At 40.6% G+C, this 27,500-nt stretch overlaps 2 protein-coding genes across 4 annotated transcripts in view; one reads left to right on the forward strand and one right to left on the reverse strand.

Annotated features, from left to right (window-relative positions):
* Nucleotides 1–3,222: 3,222 nt before the first annotated feature.
* Nucleotides 3,223–25,594, reverse strand: LOC133558052 (monocarboxylate transporter 7-like). The gene is made up of 6 exons (XM_061909124.1): nucleotides 25,379–25,594; nucleotides 17,229–17,469; nucleotides 12,109–12,252; nucleotides 11,909–12,037; nucleotides 11,015–11,845; nucleotides 3,223–3,912 (listed from the first exon to the last, which is right to left on the reverse strand). The coding sequence occupies exons 2-6, from the start codon at nucleotides 17,461–17,463 to the stop codon at nucleotides 3,680–3,682; spliced, it is 1,572 nt and encodes a 523-aa protein (XP_061765108.1). The 5' UTR covers nucleotides 17,464–17,469; nucleotides 25,379–25,594; the 3' UTR covers nucleotides 3,223–3,679.
* The window catches only part of arsg (arylsulfatase G), a 67,630-nt gene continuing 58,301 nt past the window's right edge, over nucleotides 18,172–27,500 (forward strand). Inside the window, exons 1-2 of one of the 3 annotated variants that reach the window (XM_061909119.1) lie at nucleotides 18,172–18,251; nucleotides 25,161–25,255. The gene's annotated coding sequence lies outside the window, so the exon portion shown is untranslated. The remainder of the gene's footprint in view (nucleotides 18,252–25,160; nucleotides 25,256–27,500) is intronic. The other 2 variants (XM_061909118.1, XM_061909120.1) reach the window with 2 other exon arrangements.

Below are 27,500 nucleotides of genomic sequence, written 5' to 3' on the forward strand. Positions count from 1 at the left end.
ACACGACGAGTTGAGTTTATACCAAAATGGATACATGGATGGTACAGCAGAGGATTGGGAGAATGTCATGTGGTCAGATGAAACCAAAATACAACTTTTTGGTCACAGTTGAAGTGTACCTATGATGAAAATTACAGACCTCTGTCATCATTTTAAGTGGGAGAACTTGCACAATCGGTTGCTGACTAAATATTTTTTGCCCCACTGTACTTTCCTATAGAAATGTGGATGTGTTTATGGGTTAGCATACAGCAGAGGTTGCATACTCAAGAAGCTGACATCCAACACTGGCTCCTGCTCATTTTTTTTTTTTTGCCTTCCTTGCGTTCATCCAATCACTAGTCAGAATTTAGCCTGTACACATTCACAGCCTCACAGACAGTTGGTAATGTATAGAGCTCTTTTAAAAATGCTAAAAGCAAACAACAAGGAGGGTATAGAACGGCATGTGGTAATAAAGCCGTGGGTTGCCGACCCATGATTAAGGTGTGTCTTAATAATTTGGTCCGTAACGTGTACCATAAATGTTTTTTTTGCCCTGTCCAGCTTCTCAGGCAAATCATATAGTTAATGTAGATGCCGACATCGGCTGTACACATTTACTTTACAAAAGAGAAGTGTGGGATACTTCTCTTGTTGCCTTATTTGTGTTTGACTTTATTAAATGTATTTATATCATTATATGGTGCAGCCGGGCCGGAGCAGGAGGGGATAGAGAGAGAAAAAAAGGAAGACAGAGGGGGAACTTGTGGGGACAAGAGGAGGATTAGACAGAGAGACGACATCAACAGCAAACACAACAATAATAGAACAACATCAGCAAATAGGATGTGCACAAATATGATGGTAAAAGTGACAGCAAATAAGCAGTTAGTGAAATAAATAAACAGAAATCACAATGAGCATTATTACACTATACATGGAGCAATACAAATACCAATAGAAATAGCACTATTCATAATGAATAATAACAATAATTACCTCTATTATCAACAATACAATTGTCCAAAAGCAACAATACACATGATAACTTGAAATACAAAAGAAAGCAGAAAAAAGTAGGAGAAGAACGAGAAGCCAGCTATACCATGAATTGATTAACGTGGAACCCGACTTAAACAAGTTGAAAAACTTATTCGGGTGTTACCATTTAGTGGTCAATTGTACGGAATATGTACTGAACTGTGCAATCTACTAATAAAAGTAACAATCAATCAATCAATCAAAATTAACATTGTATATTGTTGTAGTAACAATATGTTAAGCTTTGTCAGTGTGCCATGTGTTACCCAGTTTTCCCAAGGGCAACAACGTTAATACGTGTTTGATGAAACGAAATGATATGCATGAGTGTATGTATGTATATGTACTTGTATATGTATGTTTGTACAGTGAATGTACAGTGGGGCAAAAAAGTATTTAGTCAGCCACCGCTTGTGCAATTTCTCCCACTTAAAATGATGACAGAGGTCTGTAATTTTCATCATAGGTACACTTCAACTGTGAGAGACAGAATGTGAAAAAAAAATCCAGGAATTCACATTGGAGGGATTTAAATAATTTATTTGTAAATTATGGTGGAAAATAAGTATTTGGTCAACCATTCAAAGTTCTCACTGATGGAAGGAGGTTTTGGTTTAAAATCTCACGATACATGACCCCTTTCATTCTTTCCTTAACACGGATCAATCGTCCTGTCCCCTTAACAGAAAAACAGCCCCAAAGCATGATGTTTCCACCACCATGCTTTACAGTAGTTATGGTGTTCTTGGGATGCAACTCAGTATTCTTCTTACTCCAAACACGACGAGTTGAGTTTATACCAAAAAGTTCTATTTTGGTTTCATCTGACCACATGACATTCTCCCATGTGCTCTCCGGGCACTTCAGACGGGCCTGGACATGCACTGGCTTAAGCATGGGGACACATCTGGCACTGCAGGATTTGATTCCCTGTCAGTGTAGTGTGTTACTGATGGTAACCTTTGTTACTTTGGTCCCAGCTCTCTGCAGGTCATTCACCAGGTCCCCCCGTGTGGGTCTGGGATTTTTGCTCACCGTTCTCATGATCATTTTGACCCCACGGGATGAGATCTTGCGTGGAGCCCCAGATCAAGGGAGATTATCAGTGGTCTTGTATGTCTTCCATTTTCTGATAATTGCTCCCACAGTTGATTTTTTCACACCATGCTGCTTGCCTATTGTAGATTCACTCTTCCCAGTCTGTTGCAGGTCTACAATTATTTTCCTGGTGTCTTTCGACAGCTCTTTGGTCTTGGCCATAGTGGAGTTTGGAGTCTTACTGTTTGAGGCTGTCGACAGGTGTCTTTTATACAGATAACGAGTTCAAACAAGTGCCATTAATACAGGTAACGAGTGGAGGACAGAAGAGCTTCTTAAAGAAGAAGTTACAGGTCTGTGAGAACCAGAGATCTTGCTTGTTTGAAGTGACCAAATACTTATTTTCCACCATAATTTACAAATAAATTATTTAGAATTCCTACATTGTGAATTCCTGGATTTTTTTTTCACATTCTGTCTTTCACAGTTGAAGTGTACCTATGATGAAAATTCCAGACCTCTGTCATCATTTTAAGTGGGAGAACTTGCACAATCGGTGGCTGACTAAATACTTTTTTGCCCCACTGTAAATAAACAGTATGTACAGTATGTAAACAACCCCTTTAATATATTTATACAAAAGCAAAAAAACGCTGGGGTCAAAATGTTGGCATTATTAACTGCAGCTGTCGGCAGTCTGCTGATATAGTTTGTATTACATCCCCAAGATGGCAGTAGCTGCATTTGAAGTATTATGAGTGGTCAGCGCCGTCGGACAGCATTGTTTACAATGAACTCAGCTGTATTAATGCAGACTGCAATTTAATAACAATAGTTCGGTTGTTGCTCTGTTGTGCATGCACATGTTAATAAACGTGGCCAAAGAGCCTACATTTTTCTTTTCACTTTCTCATGCATTCCAAATCATTATAAAACGTATTAAAGAATTGAGTAGATTTGTTGCATTTTTGGAAATAACAGCCTCTCTCCAACTGCCTGCTTTCCATTACCGACCCCATCTTCTCTGTGGTCATTATTAGAGCATGTTTAAAAATAGCCAGTTTGAACGTTTTATGCACTTTTATGTGTTAGCTGTCTCTTTGTCCTTATTAGGTGGTATCGTATTACAGTGTACAAATAAACACGGCATGTAACAGTTAATTAGAAGGTTCACTTTTGTTTTATTGTTACTGAACACATTTTTTCACTACAAAAATAGTTGATCTTTGACACCTCACAGCAGTGCACAGATTACTTAGTCCAAAAATAAATGTTTTAATATTGCATTTCTCCTGAGATGGTAAATGTGTTCTACAACACAATCAACTGAGTTCATCTTTGCAGCTACATTGGCTTCACAGTTTTTACGGCTGGTATCATTAAGTTATGCACGTCTAGCATGTAATTACAGTTCTTTAAGGCTATTTCAACAGCCTCTCTGGATGAAGGCTAATTGAAAAGCGTACTTTCTTGCTCGAGGAAAAAACACCTCAGTGTATTCGGCAAGCAAGGCACAACTGTTTTTTTTAAAGGTGTTCCTCACTGTCAAGCAAAACTTATAACATCTGGGTCACATCTTGACCTAGCCGCCCGCGCTTGGTCCGTGTGTTAATGTGAGCTAACATCGTTCCAAGTCTTCATGTGAGCTAGCCTCGTTCACGTCAGCATTCACCTTAAAGTCCTCTCTCACTTCATTTTGTGTGTCCTCGTGTAGTTGTCTAGTCCTACTCCCACATAGTAGTCCTCTCTTGGCCGGTCTTACAAAGCCCAGGAACACAGCACTCACCGCCATGCCAGCCGCACAGGAGTAAAAGGCCGATCCGTAGTTTTGAGTAATGTCCACTAACACACCTAAAGGTAGAATCACATGAAAGTGAAGTTAAGTGTACTTACTCAACACATACTTAACTATGAAGTACACTGACGGACACAGACACAAATCAATTACACCAGTGGTTCTCAAACTTTTTTCACCAAATACAGAAAAAACTTTGGCTCTCCAGGTATCACCATAATGACTAACATTAAAATACAGTAGCACGGTAGGCCTAAGTATTCATTGACAACAAGGCAGACATTTTTAGTAGAAGTGAAGTGAATTATATTTATATAGCGCTTTGCTCTAATGACTCAAACCGCTTTACATTCTGAAACCCAATATCGAAGTTACATTTAAACCAGTGTGTGTGGCACTGGGAGCAGGTGGGTAAAGTGTCTTGCCCAAGGACACAACGGCAGTGACTAGGATGGCGGAAGCGGGGGTCGAACTTGGAACCCTCAAGTTTCTGGCACGGCCACTCTACCATCCGAGCTATACCCCCCCCCATTTTTTATTAACAAGTATATTTAATATTTATGTCCACTGTAACATTACACAAAGTTTGAACAGTAACACTGTGTTGGAATATAGGAAAATAAAACACTGTAGTTTATCAAGTGATTCTTTAGTGTACCATTTGATGGAACCCGCATTACCACAAGTGGTACATGTACCACAGTTTGAGAACCACTCAATTACACACTGATGGCTTGTGTATTGAGTTATTTAGAGGTTATAGTAATTTAACTTACACAAACTGCACACAGACTACTAAATTCGGTTTATACAATTTAAAAAAAAATATTTGCAGAAATGTGAGGTACTGTACCTTTTAGCATGGCTAAGTGGGTGTGTGTGGAGTGGCTTTGCCTAAGGCTCTTATTGGCGGTTTTGTCAAGTCTGTGCAGTTCCGACTCACATTTGAACTGTCTATGTAAGCTAAAGTGCAGACATTATAGTCACATTTAACAATGTATTTTATTAAAGTTAAAGTTCTACTGATATTCACAGACACACACTAGGTGTGGTGAAATTACACTCTGCATTTGACCCATCCCCTTGTTCCACCCCCTGGGAGGGGAGGGGAGCAGTGGGCTGCAGCGGTGGCCGCACTCGAGAATCATTTTGGTGATTTAACCCCCAATTCAAACCCTTTGTGCGGAGTCCCAAACATTGCTCTAGTTCAGTGGGTCTTAACCAGGGTTCGATCGAACCCTAGGTGTTCGGTGAGTCGGCCTCAGGGGTTCGGCTGAGCCTCTGCCGCAGAGGTTAAGATACACCAGACTCATTGTGTAAATAAAAACTTCTCCCTATTGGCGTATTATGGACACCCCCGAACAATGTTCCCTCTAATTTTCTATCTGATTTTCAGGTGTATAGTTTGTTGTGAGTTCATGCACTGTGTTGGTTTTGTTCTTTGAACAAGGTGATGTTCATGCACAGTTCATTTTGTGCACCAGTAAAAAAAACTATAACTCTGTCTTGAATTTGAAAACTATTTTTATTTTTCACTAAAGAAGGGTTCGGTGAATGCGCATATGAAACTGGTAGGGTTCGGTAACTCCAACAAGGTTAAGAATCACTGCTCTAGTTTCTTATTTTTTGGAGTCTTTAAATATCCTTATCATTTTCAGTATTAATTTGTCAACGTTTTAGAGTTGTTTTTTTAATAAAGGCAAAAAGAGGGTTGCACGTGCGGTTTTTGTGACGTCGTGTTGGTTCGCTTCTGGGTAATATTCCTTGATCATATGAATTCTCAGAGTTCGTTGCTGATCTAGTGACACACGCCGATAATATAATCATAATGGGGGACTTTAATATCCATATGAATACCCCATCGGACCCACCGTGCGTAGCGCTCCAGACTGTAATTGATAGCTGTGGTCTCACACAAATAATAAATGAACCCACGCATCGCAACGGTAATACGATGGACCTAGTGCTTGTCAGGGGCATCACCGTTTCCAAAGTTACGATACTCCCGTATACTAAAGTATTGTCCGATCATTACCTTATAAAATTCGAGGTTCAGACGCATGATCGTCAAACTAATAATAATAATACCTGCTATAGCAGCCGCAACATTAATACAGCCACAACGACAACTCTTGCTGACCTACTGCCCTCGGTAATGGCACCATTCCCAAAGTATGTGGGCTCTATTGATAACCTCGCTAACAACTTTAACGACGCCCTGCGCGAAACCATTGATAACATAGCACCGCTAAAGTTAAAAAAGGCTCCAAAAAAGCGCACCCCGTGGTTTACAGAAGAAACTAGAGCTCAGAAATTATTATGTAGAAAGCTGGAACGCAAATGGCGCACGACTAAACTTGAGGTGCACCATCAAGCATGGAGTGATGGTTTAATAACTTATAAACGCATGCTTACCTTAGCTAAAGCTAAATATTACTCAAATCTCATCCACCGTAATAAAAACAATCCTAAATTTTTGTTTAGTACGGTAGCATCGCTAACCCAACAAGGGACTCCTTCCAGTAGCTCAACCCACTCAGCTGATGACTTTATGCAATTCTTTAGTAAGAAAATTGAAGTCATTAGAAAGGAGATTAAAGACAATGCGTCCCAGCTACAACGGGGTTCTATTAACACTGACACGATGGTATATACGGTGGATACTGCCCTCCAAAATAGTTTCTCCCGTTTTGAGGAAATAACATTAAAGGAATTGTTACAACGTGTAAATGGAATAAAACAGACAACATGTTTACTTGACCCTCTTCCTGGGAAACTGATCAAGGAGCTCTTTGAATTATTAGGTCCATCAGTGCTAAATATTATAAACTTATCACTCTCCTCGGGCACTGTTCCCCTAGCATTCAAAAAAGCGGTTATTCATCCTCTTCTTAAAAGACCTAACCTCGATCCTGACCTCATGGTAAATTACCGACCGGTGTCTCACCTTCCCTTTATTTCAAAAATCCTTGAAAAAATTGTTGCGGAGCAGTTAAATGAACACTTAGCGTCTAACAATGTGACCTCGGACTACGTTAAGGTAACGTGTGGAGTTCCCCAGGGTTCGGTCCTTGGCCCTGCACTCTTCAGCATCTACATGCTGCCGCTAGGTGACATCATACGCAAATACGGTATTAGCTTTCACTGTTATGCTGATGACACCCAACTCTACATGCCCCTAAAGCTGACCAACACGCCGGATTGTAGTCAGCTGGAGGCGTGTCTTAATGAAATTAAACAATGGATGTCCGCTAACTTTTTGCAACTCAACGCCAAAAAAACGGAAATGCTGATTATCGGTCCTGCTAGACACCGAACTCTATTTAATAATACAACTCTAACATTTGACAACCAAACAATTAAACAAGGCGACACGGTAAAGAATCTGGGTATTATCTTCGACCCAACTCTCTCCTTTGAGGCACACATTAAAAGCGTTACTAAAACGGCCTTCTTTCATCTCCGTAACATCGCTAAAATTCGCTCCATTCTGTCCACTAAAGACGCTGAGATCATTATCCATGCGTTTGTTACGTCTCGCCTCGACTACTGTAACGTATTATTTTCGGGTCTCCCCATGTCTAGCATTAAAAGATTACAGTTGGTACAAAATGCGGCTGCTAGACTTTTGACAAGAACAAGAAAGTTTGATCACATTACGCCTGTACTGGCTCACCTGCACTGGCTTCCTGTGCACTTAAGATGTGACTTTAAGGTTTTACTACTTACGTATAAAATACTACACGGTCTAGCTCCATCTTATCTTGCCGATTGTATTGTACCATATGTCCCGGCAAGAAATCTGCGTTCAAAGGACTCCGGCTTATTAGTGATTCCCAAAGCCCAAAAAAGGTCTGCGGGCTATAGAGCATTTTCCGTTCGGGCTCCAGGTGGCCATGTACTGCTCGCCTGTGTATCGGCTGGGGACATCTCTGCGCTGCTGGTCCGCCTACGCTTGGGATGGTTTCCTGCTGGCTCCGCTGTGAACGGGACTCTCGCTGCTGTGTCTTGGATCCTCTTTGGACTGGACTCTCGCGACTGTGATGTATCCATTGTGGATTGAACTTTCACAGTATCATGTTAGATCCGCTCGACATCCATTGCTTTCCTCCTCTCTAAGGTTCTCATAGTCATCATTGTCACTGACGTCCCACTGGGTCATTATTGTCACCAATGTCCCACTGGGTGTGAGTTTTCCTTGCCCTTATGTGGGCCTACCGAGGATGTCGTGGTGGTTTGTGCAGCCCTTTGAGACACTAGTGATTTAGGGCTATATAAGTAAACATTGATTGATTGATTGATTGATTGATCAATCAATCTTTGCTGGGACAACACTGCCTTTTGGTTCAATCAATTGAATAAATGAGTTCCTCAATGTGCTTATACAAGTTTAGATTGGGGTAAGTTGTTCATTGACCTATTCAGTGGCCTAGTGGTTAGTGTCCGCCCTAAGATCGGTAGGTTGGGAGTTCAAACCCCGGCCGAGTCATACCAAAGACTATAAAAAAATGGGACCCATTGCCTCCCTGCTTGGCACTCAGCATCAAGGGTTAGAATTGGGGGTTAAATCACCGCTGCTGCCCACTGCCCCCCTCACCTCCCAGGGGATGATTAAGGGGATGGGTCAAATGCAGAGGAAAAATTTCACCACACCTAGTGTGTGTATGACAATAATTGGTACTTTAACTTTAACTTAACTTAACGGGGGAAAAACATCTCTTATATTCTTGTTAGCATTTAAGCTAGCTAGCTAGCTATCCATTAGCATGAGCTTGCTTCTCAAATAAATAGCAGTAGTGTATCGAGGAACCCCTTAAGTTTTTGGACAACCGCTCTATCATACTGTATGAGCCACGCCGTCCCATTTATATACATCATATACAGGTGCTGTTCATATTATTAGAATATCATGAAAAAGTTGATTTATTTCAGTAATTATATTCAGAACGTGAAACTTACATATTATATCAATTCATTACACACATAGTGATATATTTGAAATGTTTATTTCTTTAAATTTTGATGATTAGTACTGACAATTACTGAAAATCCCAAATTCAGTATCTCAGAAAATTAGAATATTAGTTACGACTAGTACCAAAAAATATTTTTTAGAAATGTGGGCCAACTGAAAAGTATGAACATGGAAAGTTTCAGCATGTACGGCAATCAATACTTAGTTGCAGCTCCTTCTGCCTGAATTGCTGCAGCAATACGGCGTGGCATGGAGTCGACCAGTCTGTTGCACTCAGGTGTTATGAGAGCCCAGGTTGCTTTAATAGTGGCCTTTAGCTCTTCAGCATTGTTGGGTCTGGCATCTCGCATCTTCCGCTTCACAATACCCCATAGGTTTTCTATGGGGTTAAGGTCAGGTGAGTTTGCAGGCCTATCAAGAACAGGGATGTCATGGTCCTTAAACCAGGTACTGGTAGATTTGGCACTGTGTGCCAAGTCATGTTGGAAAATGAAATCTTCACCTCCATAAAATTGGTCCGCGGCAGGCAGCATAAAGTGTTCTAAAACTTCCTGGTAGACTGCTGCATTGACTCTATACCTCAGGAAACACAGTGGACCAACACCAGCAGATGACATGGCACCCCAGACCATTACCGATTGTGGAAATTTGACACTGAACTTCAGGCAACGTGGATTCTGTACCTCTCCTGTCTTCCTCCAGACTCTGGGACCTTGATTTCCAAAGGAGATACAAAATTTACTTTCATCTGAAAACATAACTTTGGACCACTCAGCAGCAGTCCAGTCCTTTTTGTCTTGAGCCCAGGCGAGACGCTTTTGACGTTGTCTCTTATTCAAGTGTGGCTTTACACAAGGAATGCGACAGCTGAAGCCCACATCTTGCATACGTCGGTGCGTGGTGGTTCTTGAAGCACTGACTCCAGCTGCAGTCCACTCTTTGTGGATCTCCCCCACCTTTTTGAATCGGTTTTGTTTGACAATCCTCTCCAGGGCGCGGTTATCCCTCTTTCTTGTACACTTTTTTTGACCACATCTTTGTCTTCCCTTCGCCTCTTTATTAATGTGCTAGGACACAGAGCTCTGGGAACATCCAACCTCTTTGGCAATGACCTTTTGTGTCTTGCCCTCTTTCTTTAAAGTATCAATGGTCATCTTTTGGACAGTTGTCAAGTCAGCACTCTTCCTCATGATTGTGTGTCATATAGAATCAAAACGAGAGACCATTTAAAGGCTTTTCCAGGTGTTTTGAGTTAGTTAGCTAATTAGAGTGTGGCACCAGGTGTCTTCAATATCTGACCTTTTCAACATATTCTAATTTTCTGAGATGTTGAATTTAGGGTTTTCATTGGTTGTCAGCTATAATCATCTCCTTTTTGGCAAAAAACACTTGAAATGTATCAGTCTGTTTGGAATGAATGTATACATTCTACACGTTTGACTTTCTAAATGGAATTAATGAAATAAATCAACTTTTTCATGATATTCTAATAATATGACCAGCACCTGTGTGTGTGTATATATATATATATATGTGGCGGGTCATAGGCGGTCTCATATCCATAAGAAGGTTTTTCCTTTTATGATGTCATAAATACCGAGAACTTCGAAACCAACGCAATGCCTATCCCTCAAAACTGAGCAAACTTATTAGTGGGATCAGATTTTTCTCACGTATGGTGGTCATAATCTGCAATTGTTGTCTATGAATGTTCTAATTCATTCAGGTCATTGTCATCTCAGGGCATTCAATCGATCGAAACTGGACTGTTTGGTTTGTCTTTGAAGACATTTCACCTCTCATCCGAGTAGGCTTCATCAGTTCATGCTCATAGACTTAGATTGGTCAGATGTAATCTAGCGGCGGGTGCCATAAACCCAGGGTTTGGGGGTTTTGACATCAGCCACTAGACTACATCTGACCAATCTAAGTCTATGAGCATGAACTGATGAATCCTACTCGGATGAGAGGCAAAACGTCTTCCAAGACAAACCAAACAGTCCAGTTGTGATCGATTGAATGCCCTGAGAGATCTGCAACTGTTCTGAAATCTACTGTTGGGGACAGAGCCCGAGGTAGTACTGTAATTTCATAGAAGCTACACTGGATGTGGTAAACCCGGTACTGTGTCTGAATAACAAATACTATGTCAAAATATTTGATGTACAAGAGATGTTATTTACCTCCAAGAGGGGGTCCAGCAAGTCCAGCAAAGCTTTGTATGAACACATAGACTCCAGCAGCAGCGGACATCCTCTCCAAGCCCACCACGTCTTCTTCTGCCAGCATAGGAATATGCGTACATGATAAGGTCCCCATGAAGAACCCGTACACTGAGCAGCAAACTGCCAGGCCGTAGAACTCAGTGACCAGAGTAAATCCAAGCAGATCGACCGCCATGAAAATCACACAGACCAGCAAGACAAGGAGTTTCCTCTCCCGGACTTGCTTGTGTGTTAGAACCCATCCAATTAAAAAGCGACCAAGGATTTCAGCCACAGCCATTATGGACAGCATGTAGGTGGCGCGATCACGCTCAACGCCTCGACTCACGCTCAATTCAATAATGTAGAGTTGAGGGCCAAAGAAGCCCAGTGTGGCAAACAGACCAAAGAGCGAGTAGAAGATGAAGCTGCACTCTTTGAGGATGGAGAAGTCCAGAAGTGTACATTTGTCATCATCTTTAATCACTTGTTTCTCTCCATTATTGTTTCTAGCTTCAGCTTCTTCATTCGTACCCAGGGGCAACTCTGTGCTTTCTTCTTTTTCTAATAAAGTCCTGTCCTCTATGTAGCCATTGATTTTGTCATACTGGACCTCATCCGCGTTCCCATGTGTGCTTTGGTCTTCTGCATTCTTTAGGGAGGATCTGTCCGTGTCTGTCTCTTGGGTTCTTTGGGGTTTGATAGAGATTGGCCGAAGCACGGCGCCACAAAAAATGATGGTCCCTTGCAAGATCCCTATGACTAACATTGTGTGACGCCAGCCAAAAAAACCTTTCAATGAGGATAACCCTGTAAAGAATCATTAGAGAGTAAGTTTTGGAACTTTTGACTGTGGTTGTGAAGAGAACTTACCTGGGGCAAGAGCGAACATGGACAGGGCCTCTCCAGTTGAGGATATGGCTATGACCAGTGACCTTCGCCGTAAAAAATAATGGGATAGGATTGTCACGGTGGGCAGGAAGGTCAGGCAGTAGCCAAAACCTGCAAGAAGGGATAAGATATTTGGAAAAATCAAGGCTGCGTTTCGAAGACAAAAGGAAGTAATCCCATACCTACGATCAAGCCGTATGTGAGGTACATTTGATTGATCGAGGACGTAAAACTTGTAGTAATGGTGCCCAAGGAAACGAGAAGACCTCCGAACATGACGACAAGTTGGAAGCCAAATCGTTTGGTCAACATGGAGGAGAGGGGACCTGCATGGTGATAGCATGTGCAGTGTTAGAAATAGAAAGAGGGCTGTGGTAGGAATCTTAATATCAGCCCCTCAGAATGAACGCGGTAACTAAACTTGGAACCTGCACAGAAGCATTTAAATCTGAAGTTAGACTATTTGGTAATCAACCAGGATATTCGATGAATGTAACTACATTTCTAAAACAAACTATTGTCGGATTACTGTTATGCATATCAATGTACGGTTAACAGGCTGACAACACAAGTGTAGCATAATGCCGTGATTCTCAAACTATGGTACATACACCACCTTCCTGCTTGGCACTCTGCATCAAGGGTTGGAATTGGGGGTTGAATCACTTTGATTCTTAAGTGGGGCCACCGGTGCTGCTCACTGCACCCCTCACCTCCCAGAGGGTGGAACAAGGGGATGGGTCAAATACAGAGGATAATTTCACCACACCTTGTGTGTGTGTTTGTGTGAGTGTGACTATCAGTGGTACTTTAACTTTTTAACTAGTGGTACGCACGCTCCACCTAGTGGTATGCTAAAGAATCACTTGATTAAAGTACAGTGTTTCATTTTCCTATATTGAAACACAGTGTTACTGTTCAAACTGTGTGTAATGTCACAGTGGCCAAAATATGAAATATACTTGTTTAAATACAACCTCTGCCTTGTTGTTAATGAATACTTAGACCTACTGCGCTACTGAATTTTAATGTTAATCATTATGGTAGTACAGCCAATTTTTTTCTGAGGTGGTAATTTGTGAAAACAGTTTGAGAACCACCGCTCTAATGTGATCACGCCTCGCCAGGCATATCCTCCTGAAAGCCAGCGTCCTCTGCAGTGGACATTTTTGTTTTGAATAACGAGGATTTTTCTTCCATAATTTGTGAAAAATGGACTAAAAACAAACACAGCAGAAAACACTGATACCTGTCCCCTTTTATGAAATAAATCAAAGTCGATAGATACAGTTTCTCACACGTGCACACAATGTTTGAATGATTGATTGAGACTTTATTTAGTAGATTGCACAGTACAGTACATATTCCATACAATTGACCACTAAATACTGACGCCCAAATAAGTTTTCCAACTTGTTTAAGTCGGCGTCCACGTTAATCAATTCATGGTATAAATATATAATAATATATATGTCACATTAATACAGTCTAGTGTAATACAGTAAATCAAATTAAATGGGACGAACGAAAATGAATTGAAAAATAACATCAAATGGAAGGAAATGAATGATGTTTAGGAAACATGAATTCGTGTCTTCAAGGGACAATAGTATATAAATGGACCTGAGACATACTTTAGGGTAGTCAGTGGACAGCTTGTATAGCAGTATAGATTCATTGTTCTATGAAAATGACTCAACATGAATTTCCATAATTGTCTTAATAGCTTGCAACTAGGGATGGGCAACATAGCCTAAAATGTAAATTGATATTGCATCTTCTAGTGACGACATTCTACTGTATATCACAATAAATTATTTGGTAAATAAATGATAATAGAAGCATACCAAAAAGGGTCAACAAGGTTCCTAGTTTAGCTGCTGACATATCCAATAACAAATTGCGTCATTAACATTTGTATTTCTATCATTAGAATATTGTTAGTCTATTGCTCATTTACTGTAAATATCTGGTTACTTTCTGTTGTAAAATGACACTTCTTTTAAAATGTAATCAATACTTATTCTTCTGCTGTTTGTCTACCTTACATGCATTTTGGGCAATACTACAAATAATACTATTGTAAAACGTCGATAATTTAATATTCAGGATCATTAAATGATTACATTTTGGATTACAACTGTTATCCGACAAAAACACAGAATGACAGTGTAACAATATCGATTAATATCATTATCATATTCTTTGTTACCTATAATTACATACACACTTTATAATCAACTAAATAGTGCAAAATAACTAAACACAAAAAATACTATTGGCTTTTATTTACTGATTAATAAAATAACAAATAAATCAAAGTCTATAGCTTAGCGGTTAGTTACGCATTTTGTATCCCACGGTGTGTAGTGTAGCATGTTTAACTATTCCTTGTCCCTGAGTCCTCCAGTGATCATGGTAGATGAAAGAAAGAAACAGTTTATTAGCCACAAGTATGGACGCAACATTGCATTTAGGACACGTTTGCTTGTCGCTGTCAAATTACGATACGGCAATAGGGTGTTAAAATTGTGTTTTGTTGTTTGTCTATGCATGGTGCAATCATATATGCGTGACATGTATTATTTATTGGTCTTTCGTTGTGTTTGACTTTTGTAGCTGTAGGTAGGAATAGCGCCTCTGAAGCGGCAGCTGGTTGCATCGGCTCTGTGCACCTTTATTGTTCTTTGGTGTTTTTAAAAAATATTTCCCTCTTGTTTTCATACCGAGGATGGCCATGCTATCTCGTAGTTATTGCATTTTGTTTGTTTCTTACATAGAACAAAGAGAGCAAAGTCTACCATGTGAAACTCATTGTGTCTTAAACACACTTGGCCAAGAAATAAGTTTATTAAATCTAATTCTGATTAAAATCTCTATTGTCAGCCAAATGTATATCATTTATATTGTATATCGTATATATTGTGATGATCCGCTGCCCGGATCATGTTTTCTTTAAGTTTAGGAATCCATTAGTTCTGTTTCAGCACCCCTGTTTTTTTGTTCTTCGTTGCCATGGTTGCTGATCATGTTCACCTGCCTCTGATTAGTGGTCGGGACGCTAACCTGCTCCCGGTCACTAATCAGAGAGCTCAATCAATCAACCAATATACCTCGTCACGTCCGTTGTGTCCTAAGCAAGACACTTCACCCTTGCTCCTCATGGGTTTGATTGATTGATTGATACTTTTATTAGTAGATTGCACAGTTCAGTACATATTTCGTACAATTGATCACTAAATGGTAACACCCGAATAAGTTTTTCAACTTGTTTAAGTCGGGGTCCACGCTAATCAATTCATGGTAAGCGTCTTGCATGGCAGCTCCCTCCATCAGTGTGTGAATGTGTGTGTGAATGGGTAACTGTGGAAGTAGTGTCAAAGCGCTTTGAGTACCTTGAAGGTAGAAAAGCGCTATACAAGTATAACCCATTTATTATTTAAATGCTTCTACTGATGTAGCATCTCTAATTGTTACCAGAAGGGCATGCCAGAGTACTGGAGCCCGAATAGAAAACGCTCTATAGCCCGCAGACTTTTTTTGGGCTCTGGGAATCACTAATAAGCAGGAGTTCTTTGAACGCAGATTTCTTGCCGGGACATATGGTACAATACAATTGGCAAGATAGAGTGGAGCTAGACTGTGTAGTATTTTATACGTAGGTGGTAAAACCTTAAAGTCACATCTTAAGTGCACAGGAAGCCAGTGCAGGTGAGCCAGTACAGGCGTAAGGTGATCAAACTTTCTTGTTCTTGTCAAAAGTCCAGCAGCCGCATTTTGTTCCAACTGTAATCTTTTAATGCTGGACATAGGGAGACCCGAAAATAATACGTTACAGTAATTGGGACGAGACGTAACAAACGCATTAATAATGGTATCAGCATCACTAGTGGACAAAATGTAAGGAATTTTAGCGATATTACGGAGGTGAAAGAAGGCCGTTTTAGTAACACTCTTAATGTGTGCCTCAAACGAGAGAGTTGGGTCGAAGAAAATACCCAGATTCTTTACCGAGTCGCCTTGTTTAATTGTTTGGTTGTCAAATGTTAAAGTGGTATTATTAAAAAATAGGTGTCGGTGTCTAGCAGGACCGATAATCAGCATTTCCGTTTTCTTGGCGTTAAGCTGCAAAAAGTTAGCGGACATCCATTGTATGATTTCTTTAAGACACGCCTCCAGCTGACTACTATCCGGCGTGTTGGTCAGCTTTAGGGGCATGTAGAGTTGGGTGTCATCAGCATAACAGTGAAAGCTAACACCGTATTTGCGTATGATGTCACCTAGCGGCAGCATGTAAATGCTGAAGAATGCAGGGCCAAGAACCAAACCTTGGGTAACTCCACACGTTACCTTAACATAGTCCGAAGTCACATTGTTATGGGAGACGCACTGCATCCTGTCAGTAAGATAAGAGTTAAACCAAGGCAAGGCTAAGTCTGACATACCAAGACATGTTTTCATACGCTGTAATAAAATATTATGATCGACGGTATCGAAAGCAGCGCCAAGATCCAGAAGCAGCAACATAGATGACTCATCAGAATCCATTGTTAGCAATAGATCATTAGTCATTTTTGCAAGGGCTGTCTCCGTAGAGTGATTTGCCCTGAAACCGGATTGAAAGGTTTTTCAGAGATTGTTAGACGCAAAGTTTTCATTTAGCTGCTGTGCAACAATTTTTTCGAGGATTTTCTAAACAAACGGAAGGTGGTCGGTAGTTTACCATCAGGTTAGGCTCGAGGTTAGGTCTTTTGAGCAGGGGATGAATAACCACTTTTTTGAATGAGAGAGGAACAGTACCAGAGGAAAGTGATAAGTTTAAAATATTTAGCACTGATGGACGTAATAATATAAAAAGCTCCTTGATAAGTTTCCCAGGAAGTGGGTCAAGTAAACATCGTGTTGGTTTTATCTCATTCTCACGCCGTGCTATTCATTCTTGCCTGTCGCCACACTCTCTCTGGCTGTTTTGTTTGCTTCTTGCCCCTTATTCCTTTGCTAGTTTTTATATAGCGTTCCTATGTTTTGTATTATTGCCTAGTTATAATAATAAAAAACCCTTTTTCTTACCTACATGATGCATCCGAACATCCATCTGCATCTTGGGGAAACAAGTAACATACTGTATATCACGCAACCCTACTGGCACCACAATTAAGCATACAGCACGCAGTGCCCATGTCAAAATTGTGTCCAAAGTGTGAATATTAAACCTCATTATTATCTAACACTGCCTTGATCCTCTTGGACATGGACTTCAATTTCATGAGATAAGTGCGCCAACTAGTTATTCCAGACTCACCATTGAAGGTCATAACAAAAACACAGATGGAAACAATCCAGGACACTCTGCTGTTGCTTTCCCTGAACTCCTCCATCAGGTCTTGCAGGAAGATGCCAAAACTCTTAATGGTGCCATAGGTGAAGACCTCCACCAAGAAAAAGGCCACAGCCACCACCCAGCCCCAGCCTCCATCTGGGACCTCAGTGTACTCTTTCGGCCTCAATATTTTGGGTGTCCTGAGCCCACACAGCATTATTTCCTGGAAAACAAAACGTTAACAACTTTAAAGGGCAGTTCCATGGCGATGGTATTAGTATCAGATCTGTACTAGTATAATGAGATGTGTGTTTATTTTCACAAATACAATGTTTTGTTTTGCTCCGGATGTGTTGTTGACTTTGTTATATCCACTGGGCAAACCTACTACTGCTGGACCAGTCCGCTACAGCAGCCTCACCTCCCCAGATGTATAATCAAGGGATACAGGTCTGGAGAAACAGGACCTCCCTGTTGCCATGGCGAACCGCAAAGTGTGGCGGCGTGTAATCGAGTGCGCCCTGGCCCGTTTCATAATTATTTGTGTTCCGGTGCCTCCTGCTGTCATTGTCTTTCTTTGGGGCGGTATAGCTCGGTTGGTAGAGTGGCCGCACCATCAACTTGAGGCTTCCAGGTTCGATCCCCGCTTCCGCCATCCTAGTCACTGCCATTGTGTCCTTGGGCAAGACACTTTACCACCCACACTGGTTTAAATGTAACTTAGATATTGGGTTTCACTATGTAAAGGGCTTTGTGTCACTAAAGAAAAAGATCTATGTAAATATAATTCACTACACTTCTGTTTTTTTCTTTCAGTTGCCATGGTTCCCAGGGGAAGGCGGGAGTGACGACATCAGGTGTTTTCAATCACCGTCTGCCTATTTAGTTTCATCTCATGCACATGTTGGTGCGGGATCTTTCCACGTTGTTCCTACACATACTGTAGCTCCACACCCACTCGGCTCGCTTCCAGTCCTCCTGCTTGAGTTGTGCGTTCCCGTTTCCGTAAGTTTGTATCCTTCCGCTTTCCCCCTTGCGGTCTACTTTTGTTTGTTACATGTTTTACTTGTACTGTTTTCATTCCATTGCCTGTCTCCCGCCAGCGGAATTGTCTTTTTGTTTTTCACCCTTCTAGCCCAGCGTAGTTTAAAGTTAAAGTACCACTGATAGTCACTAGGTGTGGTGAAATTATTTTATGCATTTGACCCATCCCCTTGTTCCACCCCCTGGCAGGTGAGTGGAGCAGTGAGCAGCAGCGGTGGCCATGCTCGGGAATTATTTTGGTGATTAAACCTCCAATTCCAACCCTTAATGCTGAGTGCCAAGCCCCAGGAGGCAATGGGTCCCACTTTTTATAGCCTTTTATGATTTTGTCCTATCCTTCCCCGTTCATAATTTTTGTTATTATTCCATTTACAGTGAAATTGAATGGACTCTTTTTTGTATATTCGCCTCTATGGTATTTTTGGGATTCTCCTCTGGAGTAGAAGCGTAACAAACTTTGTTTATAAACTGAGGGAATAGGTTAGAAGGAGGGTTTTGGGGCAAGACGCCAAATGTTTTTAATGAGTTAGTTATTTTGCATTGTTGACTTTATTTCACCCAATATGGAATAAGATAAGAGAAAACAAATGGATGTTGTTTTATAGCTCGGTTGGTAGAGCGGCCGTGCCAGCAACTTGAGGGTTGCAGGTTCCGATGCCCGCTTCCGCCATCCTAGTCACTGCCGTTGTGTCCTTGGGCAAGACACTTTACCCACCTGCTCCCAGTGCCACCCACACTGGTTTAAATGCAAAAATTAGATATTGGGTTTCACTATGTAAAGCGCTTTGAGTCACTACAGAAAAAGCGCTATATAAATATAATTCACTTCACTTCACTATTAAATGGGCTGTTAAAACGGGCTACAATCCGGCCCTCTTCCTGTTATGTCCTACAGATATACACAGCAAAAATAATGATTGTGTATTGCAAAAGCAGTGTTTGTAATAGTCGGATTTCACTTACCGATTCAACAGGATTAAAACAACCTGCACCTAAGCATCTGTTTTGTTTCATTACTTCCGTTCTTGATGATCCTGTTGATGTATGGGCAGGTGCAGTTTAACTTGTAATTGTGACGAACATTGACATTTATTTTTTTAAATCTGTTCTCGAAAACCATTACTGGTAGTGTTCTTAAATTACATTATCTTGGTTTGATGTGTAGTTTTGAACCGTTGACATTGTTGCATGTCTGGAATTTATTTTTTCTGCTATGGTGTTTGTTGTTGTTCCCGCCCCGCTTAGTTGACCTCCCTTTATCGTTGAAAATATTAGAATAATATCCCCCTTCATTAGTGCTACGTTTGTGTTAGGAACTCTCATGGCTGCCGTAGTAGTGAATCCAAGATGCAGGAACCAGGAGAGCAACGGGAATGTAAGATGATTTTAATAACATAAACAGAGAAGGAAACAGTTTTGCATGTAAGGTTCTCAAACATAAATCAATCCTCGAGTGTTGAGAAGCAGGCCAGGCTGGAATAAATGGAAGCCTGCCGATTAGCACTAGCTGTGGACTGGCTGCCAATCAAAAGCAGGTGAGGGGAAAACAGCGCTCAGCGGGACAAGCAGGAAATTGAAGCAGAACAAGAGCGCTCATAGGAAGTGAACACAAAATAAGGAAGCACAAACAGAAATGAAGTGACAGATCGTCACAGTTTGTACCGTAAACTTTTTTCGTTTGTTCTAAAATAAATTCTGACATGTGACTACATCCGGCTCCCCCACCTTGTCAAAATCTTCCCAAACTACACTAGTGATGCAAAATTTTTGTCAAAATATTATAGTTTTTATGGTATTATTATTATTCACCCCTCCCTTGTCAAATCCTCCAAAAACATGTTCCATTTGTTTGTGCTGTGAACTTATTTTGTTTAACTACCATAGTTTTATTTTAGTTGCCGTTCCCATGCACTTGATTGGATTTGTGAAGCGAAGAGAATTATATTTATATAGCGTGTTTTTTTTTCTAGTGACTCAAAGCGCTTTACATATTGACACCCATTATCCAAGTTACATTTAAACCAGTGTGGGTGGCACTGGGAGATGGTGGGTTAAGTATCTTGCCCAAGGACACTACAGCAGTGACTCAAAAGGCGGAAGCGAAAGTCGAACCTGGAACCCTCAAATAGCTGGCACCGCCGCTCTACCAATCGAGCCACGCCGTCCCCCACCCCGGCCATATATTTTTTTAATATTTCGGCTAAACCGTACTGGTTGTTAAAAAGTCTGATTAACACATCTAGATAATGAGATTGAAAACCATTTCTCTCAAGTGGGTGTGGGCCCTTCGTATCACGCATGCGGATACCCTTCAACCAAAACGTAGGCAATAACTCCCCAAAAATTGAGGACAGCATTTCGGAGCACCAATTTTTGTATTTAGAAGACTGTATATTTTCTTCAACAGATTAAAATAACTGAACATTTTGAAGTGCATCAATGGGAGAAAATAAAGAAACAGATTTATTCAAGAAAGTAGCTAAGAAAATGGACGACAGGACAAAAACGAGTGAGATGGAAGTGAAGGAAAAGTATAGAAGGCGTACACAAACCTCTTCACACTGCATTGGTGCCCTTCAAACAGATTCACTTTTTTGATTAACTCTGTATTCTGCACAACTGGCAAGATTGTACAGAACAAACGTTCATCGGAAGTGGCATTCACAGCACCTGAGGGTCTTGTGAGATGATGCTGGCTGCTGCAAGCTCATTATTAGGAAAAAATGACCGACAGGAAGACGAGAAACACTTTTTATTTCAACAGAATCTCGCACTGTACCTGCTGTCAAAACTCAAAAGACCGACTGCACAAATCCTATCTTCACGATAGACAAAATTAGAGTTTCAGAAAGCTGGCGTGCACAAGCTAGCAAGGTACGGAATGCTCCGCCAATGTATTTCTTGTAAAGTGTATAAAAACGAGTATGGAAGCTGGACAACTACTTTCATGTGGTATTGGACAGAAAGAAATACTTTTTTTCTCCATTTGAGAATGCAGACGTTATCAGCACTACTTTCTTGATTACAAACCCCGTTTCCATATGAGTTGGGAAATTGTGTTGTATAAACGGAATACAATGATTTGCAAACCATTTTCAACCCATATTCAGTTGAATGCACTACAAAGACAACATATTTAATGTTAAAACTGATAAACATTTTTTTGGGGCAAATAATCATTAACTTTAGAATTTGATGCCAGCAACACGTGACAAATAAGTTGGGAGAGGTGGCAAAAAATACTGATAAAGTTGAGGAATGCTCATCAAACACTTATTTGGAACATCCCACAGGTGGGCAGGCTAATTGGGAACAGTTGGGTGCCATGATTGAGTATAAGAGCAGCTTCCATGAAATGCTAAGTAATTCACAAACAAAGATGGGGTGAGGGTCACCACTTTGTAAGCAAATTGTCGAACAGTTTTAGAACAACATTTGCCAATGAGCTATTGCAAGGAATTTAGGGATTTTACCATCTACGGTCCGTAAAATTATCAAAAAGTTCAGAGAATCTGGAGAAATCACTGCTCTACATAAAACAAGAATGGGAAAGAATTCCACTTTCAAAGCTTCAACAATTAGTTTTCTCAGTTCCCAAAGATTAATTGAGTGTTCTTAAAAGAAAAGGTGATGTAACACAATGGTGAACATGATCTTTCCCAACTACTTTGGCACGTGTTGTTAATGAATACTTAGACCTACTAAGTCAATTATTATTTGCATAAATAAATAAAGTTTGAGTTTGAACATCAAATATCTTGTCTTTGTAGTGCATTCAACTGAATATGGGTTGAAAAGGATTTGCAAATCATTGTATTCCGTTTATATTTACATCTAACACAATTTCCCAACTCATATGGAAACGGGGTTTGTACAATCAATGCAAGTCATCAGAGTCAGGTAATACACCAACTTATATGTTTGCCTTTATGTGCTTGTATTTCCATTAAACACCTTTTCCTTGTTAACAAAAATGTATCTTTCATAAATAAATACATACAAATTATATATATGTATATATGCTGCGATGAGGTGGCGACTTGTCCAGGTTGTACCCCCCCTTCCGCCCGATTGTAGCCGAGATAGGCACCAGCGCCCCCCGCGAAACCAAAGGGAATAAGCGGTAGAAAATGGATGGATATATATATATATATATATATATATATATATATATATATATATATATATATATATATATATAGTGTGTATGTGTATATGAATGAGGTAGGTCACCTTGACTTGGTCAATTGAACAGCAGCTTGCCTGCAGAAAAAGTGTGGGCACCCTTGCTGTAGTGGAAAAGTTAGGTCCGGAGGTCAAAAGGGTAAAGAACCCTTTTGCAGTATTGTATTGAAGCTTGCCAGAAGCATGTGGATGGCTACCAAAAGCACCTTATTGCAGCGAAACTTGCCAGGGGACATGTTACCAAATATTAACATTGCTGTATGTCAGTGTTTTTCAACCACTGTGCCGTGGCACACTAGTGTGCCGTGAGATACAGTACGGTGTGCCATCGGAGATTATGTAATTTCACCTAATTGGGTTAAAATATTTTTTGCAAACCAGTAATTATAGTCTGCAAATTAAGTGTTGTTGTTGAGTGTCTGTACTGTCTAGAGCAGGGGCGCTCACACTTTTTCTGCAGGTGAGCTACTTTTCAATTGACCAAGTCGAGGAGATCTACCTCATTCCTATTTATAATTTATATTTATTTATTTATGAAAGAGACATTTTTGTTAACAAGTTAATGGTGTTTAATGATAATACAAGCATGTTTAACACACATAGATTCCTTTCTTTCATGAAGACAAGAATATAAGTTGGTGTATTTGATTCTGATGACTTGCATTGATTGGAATTAGACAGTGGTGCTGATAACGTCCGCATTTTCAAATGGAGGGAAAAAAAAGTCCTCCTTTCTGTCCAATACCACATGAAAGTGGTTCGATTTGGCATCTCAGTTGTCCAACTTGCATACTCGTTTTTAAACACTTTGTTATGAGAGTAGCATATGTGTGTGTGGCCCTTTAATGTGTGGCAGCAGGTGAGTGACGTCGTTGAGTGTGCGGGTGGGCAAGCAAGTGAGAAAGCGGTCGCTGAGGGCGGGGGAGAAATACATTGGCAGCAAACTCCGTAGCTTGCTAGCTTGTGCACGCTAGCTTTCTGAGACTCTTATTTTGTTAGCACAGGCAGGATGAAACAGGTCTTTTATGGTGAAGACAGGAACTGTGCAGTCGGTCTTTAGCGTTTTGACAGTAGGTACGGAGTCTCTAGAAATAAAATGTGTTTCTCTGCGTCCGCCCTGTTAGTGATTTTTTTCTTAAATATGAGCGTCATCTCACAAGATCCTTGGGTGCCGAGAATGTCAAACAACTGACGAAAGTGAAGTCTTGGTATGATTGATGATTGCTCATTTTTATGTATATTTTTTAATGCCTGGCTTGAGATCGACTGACTCCGAGATCGACCAGTCGATCGCGATCGACGTAATGCCCACCCCTGGTCTAGAGCTTGGCAGAGTAACCGTGTAATACTCTTCCATATTAGTAGGTGGCAGCAGGTAGCTAATAGCTTTGTAGATGTCGGGAACACTGTTTGTCATGATCAACAATATGCATACAAGAGCGGGAGGCAATGTGAAGGTAAAAATTTATTTTAACGCTTAAACCAAAAATAGACAAAAGGCGAGTGCCGCTAAGAAAAGGCATTGAAGCTTAGGGATGGCTGTGCAAAATTAAATTAAAACTGAACTGGCTGCAACGTAAACAAAAACAGAATGCTGGACGACAGCTAAGAATATCAGAGCATGGAGCAGATGGCGTCCACAAAGTACATCTGTACATGACATGAAAACTTAAATAGTTTTAATGGCCAAATCAAAGCAGGTGTGGGGAATAGTGTTCAAGGAAGACATGAAACTGTTACAGGAAAACACCAAAATAGGAGTGCAAGAAAAGAACTAGAAGACAACACACAGGAAAATGTCAAAAGCCTCAAAATAAGTCACAGCGTGATGTGACTGGTCGAGACAGTATACCTACTTTGAGACAAGAGCTATGGTGAAGCCTGGTTGATTATAGTTTGAATTCATATCCAACAATTGCGAAAACGACTTTTTACTGTCAATATTGGCTGCTTAGTTTCCTTTTTCAACGATTTCTGCTGTTTGTGTGCCTCAGGATTTTTTCAATGAAGAAAATGTGACTTGGCTCAGAAAGGTTTTAAAACATTGCTGCATGTATACTTTTGACCCAGCAGATTTGCTCACATTTTTAGTAGACTCATAATAAATTCATAAAAAGAACCAAACTTCAAAAATGTTTTTTGTGACCAACAAGTATGTGCTCCAATCACTCTATCACAAAAAAAAAAAAAAAAAATCAGAGTTGTAGAAATTATTGGAAACTCAAGACAGCCATGACATTATGTTCTTTACGAGTGTATGTCAACTTTTCACCACAACTGTAAATATAAGGGATTCATAAATTCACCATGGGGCGGCATAGCTCGGTTGGTAGAGTGGCCGTGCCAGCAACTTGAGGGTTGCAGGTTCGATTCCCGCTTGTGCCATCCTAGTTACTGCCGTTGTGTCCTTGGGCAAGACACTTTACCCACCTGCTCCCAGTGCCACCTACACTGGTTTGAATGTAACTTAGATATTGGGTGTCACTATGTAAAGCGCTTTGAGTCACTTGAGAAAAGCGCTATATAAATATAATTCACTTCACTTCACCATTCGATCAATTAAATGTCATTTATGTTCCCCCCTAATCAGGAGTGTCTCAAAGGGCTTCAAAACCTCACAGCGACTATCTGTTTTTGTGTTTTTTTTGCGTGATGTGTGGTTAAAAATCTGTTCCCTGCACGCAGCTTGATGCCCGGATGGTGAGAACGTCCGAGCGGCTGACGCAATGCTGCCAGCGGGAGACCAACGTCACTCCAATCAGCGCCCGGCCACGCTGCGTGTAAGTACATATACTCTCCCACGCTGTTATACAACAACAACAACAAGTAGCACATGCTAGCTCACTTCCAACTTTCACGCTGGTTTAAAAAGAAACGCCGCTGTGGGAAAGTTTGCGTCTCACCTGTGTCGCGCTACGTCCCGCGTGAAAGAAACTTCCTCGTATCCTCGTGTGCCTGTTTAATTCACTTTACACACACACGCATCCACGTGTGCGCGCGTGCGCGTGTGCGTGTTCGTGTGCGTGTGCGTGTTCGTGTGCGTGTCAAGCATGCGGTCCCCTACCCCCCGCAGGGCGAGTAAAGCGTTAAAGAGGGGAGATCTGGTTCCAGCCAGTTCTCTCCTCCTCAGACGCCCAAACATCAACTTAAATAAACCCTTCAAGGCTGTTGGTGCTGTCATCGTGACTAAATTACACGTACACGTCATTCAGTTAGTTTGAACTGCTTGGTGTGCATCAAAACAAAAAAGTGTTTTATAAGGGGTGGCTGTTTTTGATTATAAGCGTGATAACAAGTAGGCCAGAGGCTCCTCAAAATCCAGGCTGCTTGGAGTCCCAAGTTAAAAAAAAAAAAAAATATATATATATATATATATATAAATTGGGACTTCACGGTGGCAGAGGAGTTAGTGCGTCTGCCTCACAATACGAAGTTCCTGCAGTCCTGGGTTCAAATCCAGGCTCGGGATCTTTCTGTGTGGAGTTTGCATGTTCTCCCCGTGAATGCGTGGGTTCCCTCCAGGTACTCCGGCTTCCTCCCACTTCCAAAGACATGCACCTGGGGATAGGTTGATTGGCAACACTAAATTGGCCCTAGCGTGTGACTGTGAGTGTGAATGTTGTCTGTCTATCTGTGTTGGCCCTGCGATGAGGTGGCGACTTGTCCAGGGTGTACCCTGCCTTCCGCCCGATTGTAGCTGAGATAGGCGCCAGCGCCCCCCCGCGACCCCGAAAGGGAATAAAAGGTAGAAAATGGATGGATGGATGGATAAATTGTATTTTTTAATTACTATTTTTAAATCTGTGCTTCCGAATCCATTTTCTACGGCTTGTTACTCTCGGTGTCTCCTAGCCGCTCAGGCAAATCATTAGGGGTGTGGGAAAAAATTGATTCGAATTTGAATCGCAATTCTCTCGTTGTGTGATTCAGAATTGATTCTCTTTTTTTATTTTTAATCCATCCATCCATTTTTTACGGCTTATTCCCTTTTGGGGTCGCGGGGGGTGCTGGCGCCTATCTTAGCTACAATCGGGCGGAAGGCGTTGTACACCCCTGGACAAGTCGCCACCTCATCGGAGGGCCTCTCATAAACTAAAGTTTTTATTTTGTAATTATGACTTTTTAATCTTATAATTTAGATTTTTTTATTTTTTATTTATGACTTATCTCATAACTTCAACTTTTACCTCATAATTATTCATTTTTAGCTCAAAATTTCGACTGTTTACATGATGACCTTTTACCTCATTTAGACCTACCATTTGGGTATTTTTTTCTAGTGCAGAGAAGGGCTTCCATACAAAAATACTAAATCATAATACTAATAATACATATTTCTGAACAAAGTCATCTGTATTGTCAATATTGTTAATTAGCACATGCCTAAAAATATCTCAAGCTGAATTTAAATCCGACGGCTAAATTGACGCCACTGAATAAGTGTATGCTTCATAATCCCATTAGTCGACTAATTGCAAAAACGGTCCTAGATTAGATGGTCGACAATCAAAATAGTTGTTAGTTTTAAATCGATTTTTTTTTTATCAATTTTTTTTTTTAATCCTTTTTTTTTTTTTAATCAATCCAACAAACCACTACACAGCAATACCATAACAATGCAATCCAATTCCAAAACCAAACCTGACCCAGCAACACTCAGAACTGCAATAAACAGAGCAATTGAGAGGAGACACAAACACGACACAGAACAAACCAAAAGTAGTGAAACAAAAATGAATATTATCAACAACAGTATCAATATTAGTTATAATTTCAGCATAGCAGTGATTAAAAATCCCGCATTGACATTATCATTAGACATTTATAAAAAAAAGAAAAAAAAGAACAAGTGTCAGTGGCTTACACTTATTTCGCATCTCATTAGCTTGACAACACACTGTGTCCAATGTTTTCACAAAGATAAAATAAGTCATATTTCTGGTTTGTGTAATAGTTTAAACAAATTTACATTATTGCAATCAGTTGATAAAATATTGTCCTTTACAATTATGAAAGCTTTTTAAA

The sequence above is a fragment of the Nerophis ophidion genome, linkage group LG08, assembly GCF_033978795.1.
Source record: "Nerophis ophidion isolate RoL-2023_Sa linkage group LG08, RoL_Noph_v1.0, whole genome shotgun sequence".
NCBI classification, from domain to species: Eukaryota; Metazoa; Chordata; class Actinopteri; order Syngnathiformes; family Syngnathidae; genus Nerophis; species Nerophis ophidion.

What these genes read in the sequence shown, in the direction of transcription:
- LOC133558052 (XM_061909124.1), bottom strand. Translation starts at nt 17,463, where the DNA reads ATGCTGTGTGGGCTCAGGACACCCAAAATATTGAGGCCGAAAGAGTAC. An exon ending in TTTTGTTATGACCTTCAATG is followed by an intron (nt 12,253 to 17,228) that starts GTGAGTCTGGAA and finishes ATCACCATGCAG; the next exon opens with GTCCCCTCTCCTCCATGTTG. An exon ending in CACATACGGCTTGATCGTAG is followed by an intron (nt 12,038 to 12,108) that starts GTATGGGATTAC and finishes CCCTTCTTGCAG; the next exon opens with GTTTTGGCTACTGCCTGACC.